Here is a 10,653-nt window from a genome sequence, read left to right as displayed (position 1 = left end):
TGTTGTTGTTGCGGCTGTTGCTGCTGCTGCTGCTGTTACTGCTGTTACTGCTGTTACTGCTGCTGCTGCTGCTGAAGAAAAGGCTCGACTGCAGGTTCCTGTGTGTGTGTGTGTGTGTGTGTGTGTGTGTGTGTGTGTGTGTGTTAATAATTGGTAGAACTATCCAGACTTTTTCTGTTTGTTCTCTCTGAGCTTCCTTCAGATTTTAATCCTCTGAACAGCTGTTCAACTCATTTTCCAGGCCTTGAGAAAAGACTGGGACAGAAAATGACAGAGAAAAAAAAGACCCCCCCCCCACACCACACCCCCCGCTCCTCCCCAACACACACACATACACACACACGTGTCCATGCAAACCTATCAATACTGATTACATCCATTTACCCAGAATTCCACAGAAAACACCCGCTCTGAACACTGTTTCCAGTGTGTGTGTGAGTGTGTGTGTGTGTGTGTGTGTGTGTGTGTGTGTGATGAGGCCTGGGAACAATTTTGAATGACGTAGTGAAAGTGTAACACACCCTCACTGACCTGACCGTCTGCGCAGAGACGTACAGCAGCAATTAAGAGCGAACAGCGCCGCCGCTGGTAGTGATGACGTATGTGACCTCGACGCTACGTGAGGCCGTGAACGCAACGCAACGCTGCGCAAAAACATCTGTAATCTATATTTTCCGTCCTTCAGTCTGACGTGACGTTTAATCTGTTTCATTCATTTGGTTTTTTTTTATTTTATAAAAGCAGCGAATCAATGAACGGACGTCAATCATCGTCACGTGATTTTTAAACTGTTAATTAAAAAAACAAACACACGTGAAGCGTTCGCGCCGTTGGAGCTTCATTTGGACGTGTGTGTGTGTGTGTGTGTAGAAATGAAAAAGTGTTTTTTTTTTTTTTTTTTTTTTGACGGAGGATCGTGGACAGAATGAAAGATTTTCTTTTTCCTCCTCACGGAGCTGCAGGTCAGTGAGAGCAGCGGTGAGCACATGAAAGGCAGGGAGAACAGGAAGGAATAGTCACATATATATATGAATATATATACACAGAGAGAGAGAGAGAGAGAGAGAGAGATGACGTATAGACCTGATGGTGAAGAAATACAGAAAGGCTCTAAACGGAACTTACCACTAAGGCATTGTTTAGAAGGTGAGAAGGGTAATACTTTAGTGTGGAGAGGGAGAGCAGGGGTCAGCGTCCAGGCGGGCAGAAGGGAGGGGGGGGGGCAGAGGGAAGGAATCAGTTAAAACAGTCTCTAATATGATGGTGCAAACAATTGAATTATTTTAAGAAGAAGAAAAAAAAATGCAGCAAACACACGAACACGAGCACGAACACGAGCACGAACACGAGGAGAACGATTCGTGCGTCACAAAGTGAGGATGGAGTGTAAAAAAATTTTTAAAAAAAATTAAAATGTAAATTATAATTGATAAACGGAGGTTGAATTGGACAGGTGTGAGTTCATTAACTGATGATGATGATGATGATGATGATGATGATGATGATGATGATGATGATGTCAAAGGCATCGACAGTCAATAACAATAAACTACATTTATCATAGAAATATTTTAAAAACAGAATTTGCAGATTTTTCTGCCTGACAGTGAACACACCCACACACACCTCTCTCTCTCTCTCTCTCTCTCTCTCTCTGCTTCAACACTGTCTTTTTAATCAGAGTTAATAATTCATTTGATTGTTCACTATCGTTGTCTTAGTGGATTAGTTTAATTATTAACAACACTTTACTAATAAAATGTGTGTGTGTGTGTGAGGTAAGTCAAACACACACACACACACAGCAGCAGTTACTCCATGTAAAATAGAACTTTTTTTTCTGCAGTCCAATGATCTGTAATCTGAATAAGGTTGGTAATAATCCGGTTTAATCCGGTTTAATCCAGTCACTGTGTTCAAAAAGATGGAGTTAAAAATCCATTTGCACCGACCTGTAGCAGAAGTCTGGAGGCTGTGGGTGTTGTGCAACCTGCTGTGTGTGTGTGTGTGTGTGTGTGTGACTTTTTCAATTATTGATCAGATTGTTTATGATTACTGTCCTGTCAGGACAACAACAGTGAGCGATGCTGTGTGTGTGTCTGACTCTGACTCTGACTGTGACTGTTTGGACCATCAGTCGTCAGCTTCACTCTCTGATCCCTGTGTCAACACACACTCACTCTCTCTCTCTCTCTCTCTCTCTCTCTGCCTCTAAGTGCTTTTTCCATAAAACCCTGAATTAAGGGAAATGGGAAAAGTTTGGAAAAAGAAACTCTAATCATTGGTGGAGGCGTCGGGATCTGATGGATTTAGGAAGAGGAAGAGGAAGAGGAAGAGGCTGAGGGCCTCTGGTACAGAGAGCCGTCAGGGCGGGAGGAGGAGGAGGAGGAGGAGGAGGAGGAGGAGGAGGACGAGGGCCGTCAGTGAAACCACTGCACAGGTCAGGAGCCAATTAGACGTCAGAGTGGACAGAACCAGAACCAGGATGAACCAGGATGAACCCCCCCCCTGTGGGCAGCCCACTGCAGCCACGGGGGGGGGGGACCTCAGGAGAATCTCAGGAGAACCTCAGGAGAACCTCCATCCTGGGAACATCATTCCCAGGATGGACAGGAGAATCTAGCAGGTGATCCGACATGTCGGGTTCTGCAGCCACAGCTGTGATCCACAGCTGCACGGAGCAGAGATCCAGGTCTTCGTGAAGACCGTGTTCTCCCTCCGTTTCTGGGCAAATATCAAATGATAAACGTGGCGTTTGGCCAGCGGCGCCGAGATGAAGTTTTAATAAAGGCCGGTGAATTATCTCAGTGGAGATTAAAGAAAAAACATTTATCAGGAGTCACATCCGTGTTGACGGTGATAAGATCAGCTAATACTGCAGGTGTGAAGTGAGTCGCCAACAAAATGAGCCAGAGCCACATTTTTACCCACACTCTGTAAGAACACGTTGTGCTTTTACATATTCAAAAAAAAAAAGAAAAGAAAGAGATAAAATCCAGCTGGAAACTAGAGGCGATGATAAGAATAATAATAATAATTATAAAAACATTAGAGTGAAAAAGATCACAACTGAAATTTAAAAAAACTTTTTTCAAACAGTTTTTCCAGAAATTTAAAAAAAACTTTTTAACCGTTTTTCCAGTTTTACAGACTGACGTTTGATTCTGTTTTAAACCCGTCATGAAAACAGGTTTAAAACAGAATCACACCATTTTTATTTACAGATAAACTAACTTTGCTTTTTTTATTTTTCTAGTTTTATTTCATTATTTTGGTTGGAAAAAATATTAAAGACAAAATGTTTTTAATTCTTTTAAAGTCCAACTTGACGTTAATGTTGTTTTGACTCTGACGTTTGAATGAATTTAAATAAAGAGTCAAAGTTTGAGAAATAGTTTCAAAGTAAATGCTCTTTCTTTACACTCACAGATTTATTTATTTTTCTTTTCATTTATTTTATGGAAATTTCTATGAGAGAAAAAAACAACACAGTCAAATCTGGATTTTTTTTAAATATTTTTTTCCAGATCAATGAGGTGGAAAATGTTCACACCATTAAATGTTTAGATATTGGAGACTTTTGTCCTTGAACTGTGTTCACTTCACTGACCTCAGGAAAAAAAATCAAACTAAAGTATTTAGTTATAGTATATCAGAAAATAAAAAATAAAATAATTCAGTTAATTTACTGATCAACACACACACACACACACACACACACTGAGTCAAGATATTTGACGGCTGCATCTAAGCAGTGTTTCAAAGATGGATTAATCATTAATGATTCACTCGGTGAATAAAACGGAGAGAACGTAAAAGTCAGTGACCGCAAACGTCCGGTTTCTGTCCGCAAACCACAGGTTTTTATGTCAGTGAAGTAAAAGAACAGAAGAACTTGAAAAAACATTTTCTCAGCAGAAAATCGACTCACGGTGAAAAAAATAAAATTAATAAATTTAAAAAAAAATTATATTAAAAAAAAACCCCGGAGCGGCAACGATTAGTTGTTTGTGAAAAAACGGTTCGTTAATGAAGTCGTCGATCACTGGGGATTCGACAGATTAATCAATGAAACCTATAATCAATGAAGCCTATAATCAATGAAACCTATCATCAACAACCGTGTAATTATTTATAGGTTAAAAAAAACGCAGTTGTTTTTTTTTTTTACAGTATTTTTTACAACGTGAATAAAAATCCCGCTCTTGTCAAATGTTTTCACCGGGAATTCTGGGAATTCCTGCCACATTAAATATAAAGAGTAGTTGTTACTACAGACATTACTACCACCGCTATAACTACTACTACTACTACTACTAGTACTACTACTAATATACTGCTGCTGATACTACCAACAGTCGTGATAAGTCACACGTCTTTAAACTGTGCTCCGGGGCCAAAGGGCAGAGTTTAGTTGATTAACCGACGATCAATACATCCAATAAAAAGAACTCTGTTAACTGATGGTTAAACACTCTGAGTCATTAGGTTTTTATTATATGTTTATAATATGATACTAATATAAATACATAAATAAAAAAAACTTTTTTTTTTTATTTGTATTTTTTTTTCAAACTGCGACATTGACCGCGATCTGAAGAAACACTTTGGAAAATGTTCGAAAATTCATATAAAATATTCAGTTAAAAAATAACGACTATCTGGATTCATAAAGGCCAGGTGCACACACACACACACACACACACACACACACACACACACACTGCGCCCCGCTCTCCTGCAGCTCCTGTCAATTCTCTCTCTCCCTCTTTTCCCTCTCTCTCTCTCCTTCTCTCCCTTTTACACACACACACACACCCACACACACACACACACACACACCTCCTCCTCCTCCTCCTCCTTTTTTAATATCAAATACATTTTGGGAGACGCGCCATTTTCTCTCTAAAACCATGTGCGCGATAAAAACGCACGAGACGAAAAAAAAAAAAAACTTTCCTGCGACGGAAACGCGCTCCGCGACGGGACGAGCGTCGGGGGGTGAGGAGGGGGGGTGAACTTTGAACACAGCGGGGTCCCACACACACACACACACACATACACGGGCGCGCGCTCACAAACACACACACATATACAAACGCGCGACGTGGATCCGGTCGGTGCACAGCAGTGGGAAAGTGGAAGAGAAAGAGGGAGAACGAGAGAGAGAGAGAGAGAGAGAGAGAGAGAGAGAGAGCGCAGTAAAAACCCGGCGGTTCGCTCCGCTCCGGCCGAGCGGAGGCTGTTACCTGTGTCAGGCAGTACGGGGAGTACATGGTGCGGGTTCACAGAGGCGGGCAGCTCGGCGTGTTCGGGTTGGAGGGCAGCTCGGCGTCGTGCTGCATGGCAGTCGCTCGCCGTCCTGTTTGTCTCACTCCATGCTGCTGCCGCTGCTGCAGCCTCACTCTAACCCCGCCTAGAAAGTGAAAGCTTGCACAAACTTTGAGGGAAAAAACTTTGTCTCCCCCTCCTCGCCCTCTCTCCCCCCCTCCTCCTCCCCCCTCTTCTGCTGCTTCTCAAGGACTTTTATCGCTCTCTCCTCTCCCCCTCCTCGCCCTCCACACACACACAGACACACACACAGACACACACACACACACACGCCGTTTCCACCGTTTACTGTCACCGGTTTGTTGCCGACTCCACCTCGAACACCGGGAGATTATTTTTCTTAATAAGATTTGAATTTCTGCAGCGGTGATTTCTGATAAAAAAAAAACAACCTCTCGCCCAGAGGAGGTTCATCCGTGTTTCATTAAAACTGGATTTATTTTCTTTGAAATGCTTTAATTAATGCAGATCTTTCACAAGTTTGTACAGGAATCTCTGACGCATTCACGGACTCCTTGAAAAAAAATTACCGCAACATCGTCGCTTTACCTTAAAACAAAAAGCAAAACAAAAAACAAAGAAATTCGTCAACATTTATCTCCAATTATTTTCAAACATTTCAATTATTACATATTTTTTCCACACGAACCTTTTTCTATGATGTGTTCACGGACACAGTGATATATAAAATAATCATCCAATATTTAAAGATCTTCCACAGGTTCCTCTGTGATGTGTTCACGGACCGTCTGAAACACAGACTTTAACTCTAACGATATATTTCATTAACGTGATGTGTTCACTGACACCACTGCTGTTTATAAACAAACACCAACAAAGGTTCAACCCAGGTTCGATGACGTCACAGTTTCACTGTTTCATTTCTATGTTTTTATAATTCTTGATCTACATGATGTGTTCACTGACACCACTGTTCCTCTTCTACATAAATCAAATTCAAACCACATTCAGGTGTCATTTTAAACTCGTGACTGTGAGGTGGTGCGTTCACTGACTCCCTTGTTCTTGATGAAACCTAAACTCCAACAACTTCTTGATGAAATCTAAACTCCAACAACTTCAACCTTGACTTCCTGTAAAAACAACACAGATCCTGAGGAAGAAACTGGCTCTGATGTTGCCTTCACTGACCCTCCTGTGACACTGTTTTTTCAATCATCACCAAAATGTCCTGTTTATTTTTCTCTACTTTAAAAAGATTTGAGTGAAATGAAACCGACTTCATTTTTTACTCCAGCTCCGTGATGTGAAAACACCAACGATCATTACGACACATTACAGCTGCAACAATAACACTATTGTTTACCTACTTAATTAATGAGCAATTATTGTGATTGCAGGTTGGAGTGCGTTTGGCCGGGAATGTTTGTCTAAAAAAAAAAAACACGACTGGAATGTCTGCTGTTCTTTTTCCGGATTTTCCTTCTCTGACACTGAACGTCTCCAAAACAGGTCGAAAATTATAATAAAAAAAAAACTCACAAAACAATTACAACCACAACCCAGGAATAAAACGATGGAAGTGCGATGAAGACGACAGTTCCTGTGTCCCCGCCGCCGCCGCTGGTGTCGACAGACGACGAGGATGTTTCAGCTAATTAAGGCTAATCAAAGCCCTGGACCAATCACAGAGCTCCACGTCCTGATCTGAACATCTACATCTGCCACCCAGCCCGAAGTCGGGACTTTAACGAGTTCCTATCAGCGTCGGAATTAAAGCATTATCTCATCAGGGCCGAAGGAAGAGAGTCTATTTATTTGGTGAACCGTGTTTGACCCGAGCTGCAGCCGCAACTGCAGCGTCGAACGGCAGTGAAGGGAGTCCAAGCCAAACAGTGAGCGCAGCGCTCTCACTGTGAAGCAGAAAACTAGCAAACACTGAGGACAGACGTATAATCACAGCCTCGGAGCGGCATCAAAATACTGACACGGACCGAGCCGGGGTGTGTGAGGAAACACACACACACACACACACACTCACGACAGCAGCCGGTGATAAACATATCACATAAATGTCTTCAAACTCGGCCTCTTGGAGCGGCTCCTGACTGTGGGACTCTGGGAATTCGGGTGGGAGTGAAGTCATTGTGAAGTAGCAGAGCTGAAACTTCTCCGCCCGACGTCGGAGTCCCACAGATTTATGGAGCCTACTGCTCATGCAGTTACACCACAAAGCCTCCGCAGGCGCAGCGCGGCGCGGTGCGGCGCGGTGTGGCCAATTACCGCACGCGGCCACGTGACTGACCCGGGGTCGCGGGCCTGCGCACGTGACCTCCCTCCTCCTGCGCCGTTACACACCTGGCACCGACATGAACCTTTAGGCGTAACATGCACCTTCTGGCAGGTGGCGCTGTCATCAGGTCACGGCACGTTTAGGGGACGTCTTTGTTTCCAGCTCTCTCTGGTGACGGGAGAGAGAGAGAGAGAGAGAGAGAGAGAGAGAGAGCGGTCGGCACGGGATCAGAACCCTCCCTCCTTTATGGAGCGGACCAGCATGTGACACACACACACACACCAACAGTGCTGTCCTTAAACGAGCCTCACATTCAGCGGTCTCTCTCTCTCTCTCTCTCTCTCTCTCTCTCTCTCTCTGTCAGTAAATCTCTCATTAACCGACACATGGTAGAACCATATGCTCTGGTTTGGTGGCGCTGCTGCGGCTCTGCTTTTTCACACGCTTAAAAATACACACGTTTGCCACTCCTGCGGCGACGGCGACGGCGACGGCACCCGGGACCTGCAGCTGCAGTGAAAACAAACTTTTACTGGAAAAATGATCAGAACACGCAGGGAATCGAACCGCAACCGGTGACGACGGCACACCTGCTGCTGTGTTCAGAGTGGGGGGGGCGGTGGGGGGGGGAGGTGAGGAGGTGACGTCACTCCACGTTTACCTTCCAAACTTTTGTACTAGTTTTACTACAGAAGATCAAACCTGGGCCTCGAACCGCTGACCCTCTGTTTCTGGATGTCGCGGCCCACGAGCCACCTATTTGGAGTCGGTGTTCTCTCCTTCACTGGACCTGTTCAGTTTGGTCAGTGAACATGGACCGTCGTCTCCATGGCAACGAGGCCCTGATTAGCGAGAACGGCACTTTTTTACGTTAGCTTTTGTAGCAGGACGATCATCGACACTTCGCAGACGTTGGTTCTCGTCTGTGTCGACAGTTTCTGGTCCTGGTTTGTTTGTGTCGGACTCTGCCGTCGGGGGTCGAGGCTAAAGTTTGAAGCTTCTCTGGGGGGAAGTCTATCTTTGTCCATATGAAGCACCGTGGACCTCAAACCACAGGTTTATCACCAACAACATCAGACCACACAAGGTCTGGACTTTTTTAACTTCCGGGTTTCAGACGAAGGGCGGGGCCACGCCATGGCTGAGCCAATCAGGCTGCAGGACCTGTTTCATGGTCGTGGGGTGACAGTTTCGAGGGACGGGGCGAAAAAAAAACGGGGAACGTTTCTTTTTATTCACTTTATTTACTTCAAGTTTAAACACGAAAGAACGCGATCGCAATGTTGGCGCCACCTGCTGCAGAGCTGAAGTTTTTTTTGCATATATGATGATGTTGGGCCGCCATGACCTTTAACCTTTGTCCTCAAAGGGTTCCCACCAGTTGAACTGGAGGCTGAGCAAACGTTTATTTGAAGAACTTTCCTGGAGGCTTTTTGCGGAGGAAAGACGGATGGACGGATGGACGCATGGACGGACGGAAGAACTTCCTAAAAACATCAAGTGTCCGGCGCCAGAGTCGTAAAAAACTTGCCAGCCCTGAGAGTATCTCCCCCCCCCCCCCCCCCCCCCCCCCTGGCAGCACCGTGTTCTTTTTGGAAGACAGGGATCTTCACGTTCGGTGTCAGAGTTTTAAAAACATAAATACGTTGGAGCTGCCGTCAGCGATTTCTGTCCTTTGTCTGAGCGTTGGCGCAGTTCCAGTGTCTTCCTGCTGTTAACATTCCCCGTCTCCTCCCTGTGTCACGTCATGGACGTGTTTGTTTAAGAGGCTTTTATTCACCAACAAACCCAGCTCTGGCTGCTGATTGGTTCAAGTGTTGTGAAAGACGGAGGATTTACTGACAGAGCCGTGAGACTTAGTGACAACTGTCTTCACTCGATCAGAGACGGCGGCTTTAAATAAACTGACAAACTTCACGAAGATTTACGACACGTGACATCGTTGTCGTCGTCGCATGTTTATCAACAGCGGAATTTTTCTAATTATTTTTTTGCCCAAAAGGAAGTTTGAACCCAGAATGTTCCGCCGTCGTCTCCTCCGTATCAGTAATAAGAATCTTTGTATTTTATTAAACACATTTGGCACGGCGCTGCTGAAGTCACAACGACTCCCATCTCCGCTCTCACAGAATTCCCATGAACACCGGCGCTGTGCGTTTGTTTGTGCCGAGCGTTTATGACGGAGACGCTGGGTGTCATTTATTTACTGCAGCTGGCAAACGGGCTAATGATGACATACTTTCTACATTCTACAATTTCAGCTTGGCATCAAAACTGCAATGACTGGTTCCACTTCAGTTGTTTGTTTGTTTTTTTTTTTCTTTACTCAGATATGAATTAATCCACTTTATAAAAAACAGACTCTTTGTTCTTCCTGCTCTCGTTTCCTTCTTTTGATAACGTGACACGGGCGGAGGTTCATCAAAGACAGGTTTTTAATTGGTTTATTTTCTTTAACAAATACCGACGCACTGCTTCTCAAACATTTTCTACAGCGCCCCCTTCTGTAGGCAGCACCGCTGTTACGCTCTGAACTTCACTGACAAACACGACGATTCCGTTAAAGAAAATATTGAAATTAAAAATCATTCACAGGTCTGTGTCCAGGAGCACTGAACCACCTGGGGGCGGCGTACCCCACTTTGAGAACCACTGCTGGGAGGAATCTGTCATTACACTCTGGGCTTAACTTTAAAAAAGTTTCCACCACAGAAACAAGTACCAGGGACCAGTACCAGGGACCAGTACCAGGGACCAGTACCAGGGCTTATGCTCATCACTGGTCATGATGAAGAACAACAGGGACGAGGAGAGCGCCACCAAGTGTCCCGGACGCCAAAGTTCAACCGTGGATGAACTTCCTGACACCATGAGAACACAGAGGGAGGAGGGGGCCGTGATGTAACAGCAGACCACCTGGAGGGGAGGTGGAGGTGGAGACGGCCCCCCCCGGTGGACGTTCTTGAACCCTCTGTCCCCGCAACCCAATCCAGCCCCCACCGACGCTTCAGTGCCCCCCCATCCCCCAAAAAACCTCTGCCTTATACAAGTTACGCTGCTCAATTACA

General features: G+C 44.8%; 1 protein-coding gene across 5 annotated transcripts in view; it reads right to left on the bottom strand.

Annotated features, from left to right (window-relative positions):
* Positions 1–10,653, bottom strand: part of nfixb (nuclear factor I/Xb) — a 153,376-nt gene that overhangs the window by 109,736 nt on the left and 32,987 nt on the right. The window contains exon 3 of one of the 5 annotated variants that reach the window (XM_017040351.2): positions 1,126–1,161. The exons of 3 other annotated variants lie outside the window; for them this stretch is intronic. In XM_017040351.2, the coding sequence (XP_016895840.1) occupies positions 1,126–1,161 (36 nt within the window). Of the gene's footprint in view, positions 1–1,125; positions 1,162–5,249; positions 5,470–10,653 lie in introns of those variants that run through there. One more of the 5 variants, XM_008330642.3, reaches the window with a different exon arrangement.

The sequence above is a fragment of the Cynoglossus semilaevis genome, chromosome 17 (genome assembly GCF_000523025.1).
Source record: "Cynoglossus semilaevis isolate Cse_v1.0 chromosome 17, Cse_v1.0, whole genome shotgun sequence".
Classification (NCBI taxonomy): Eukaryota; Metazoa; Chordata; class Actinopteri; order Pleuronectiformes; family Cynoglossidae; genus Cynoglossus; species Cynoglossus semilaevis.
The sequence above is the reverse complement of the archived record's forward strand: the minus strand, read 5'-3'. Positions and strand labels throughout refer to the sequence as shown.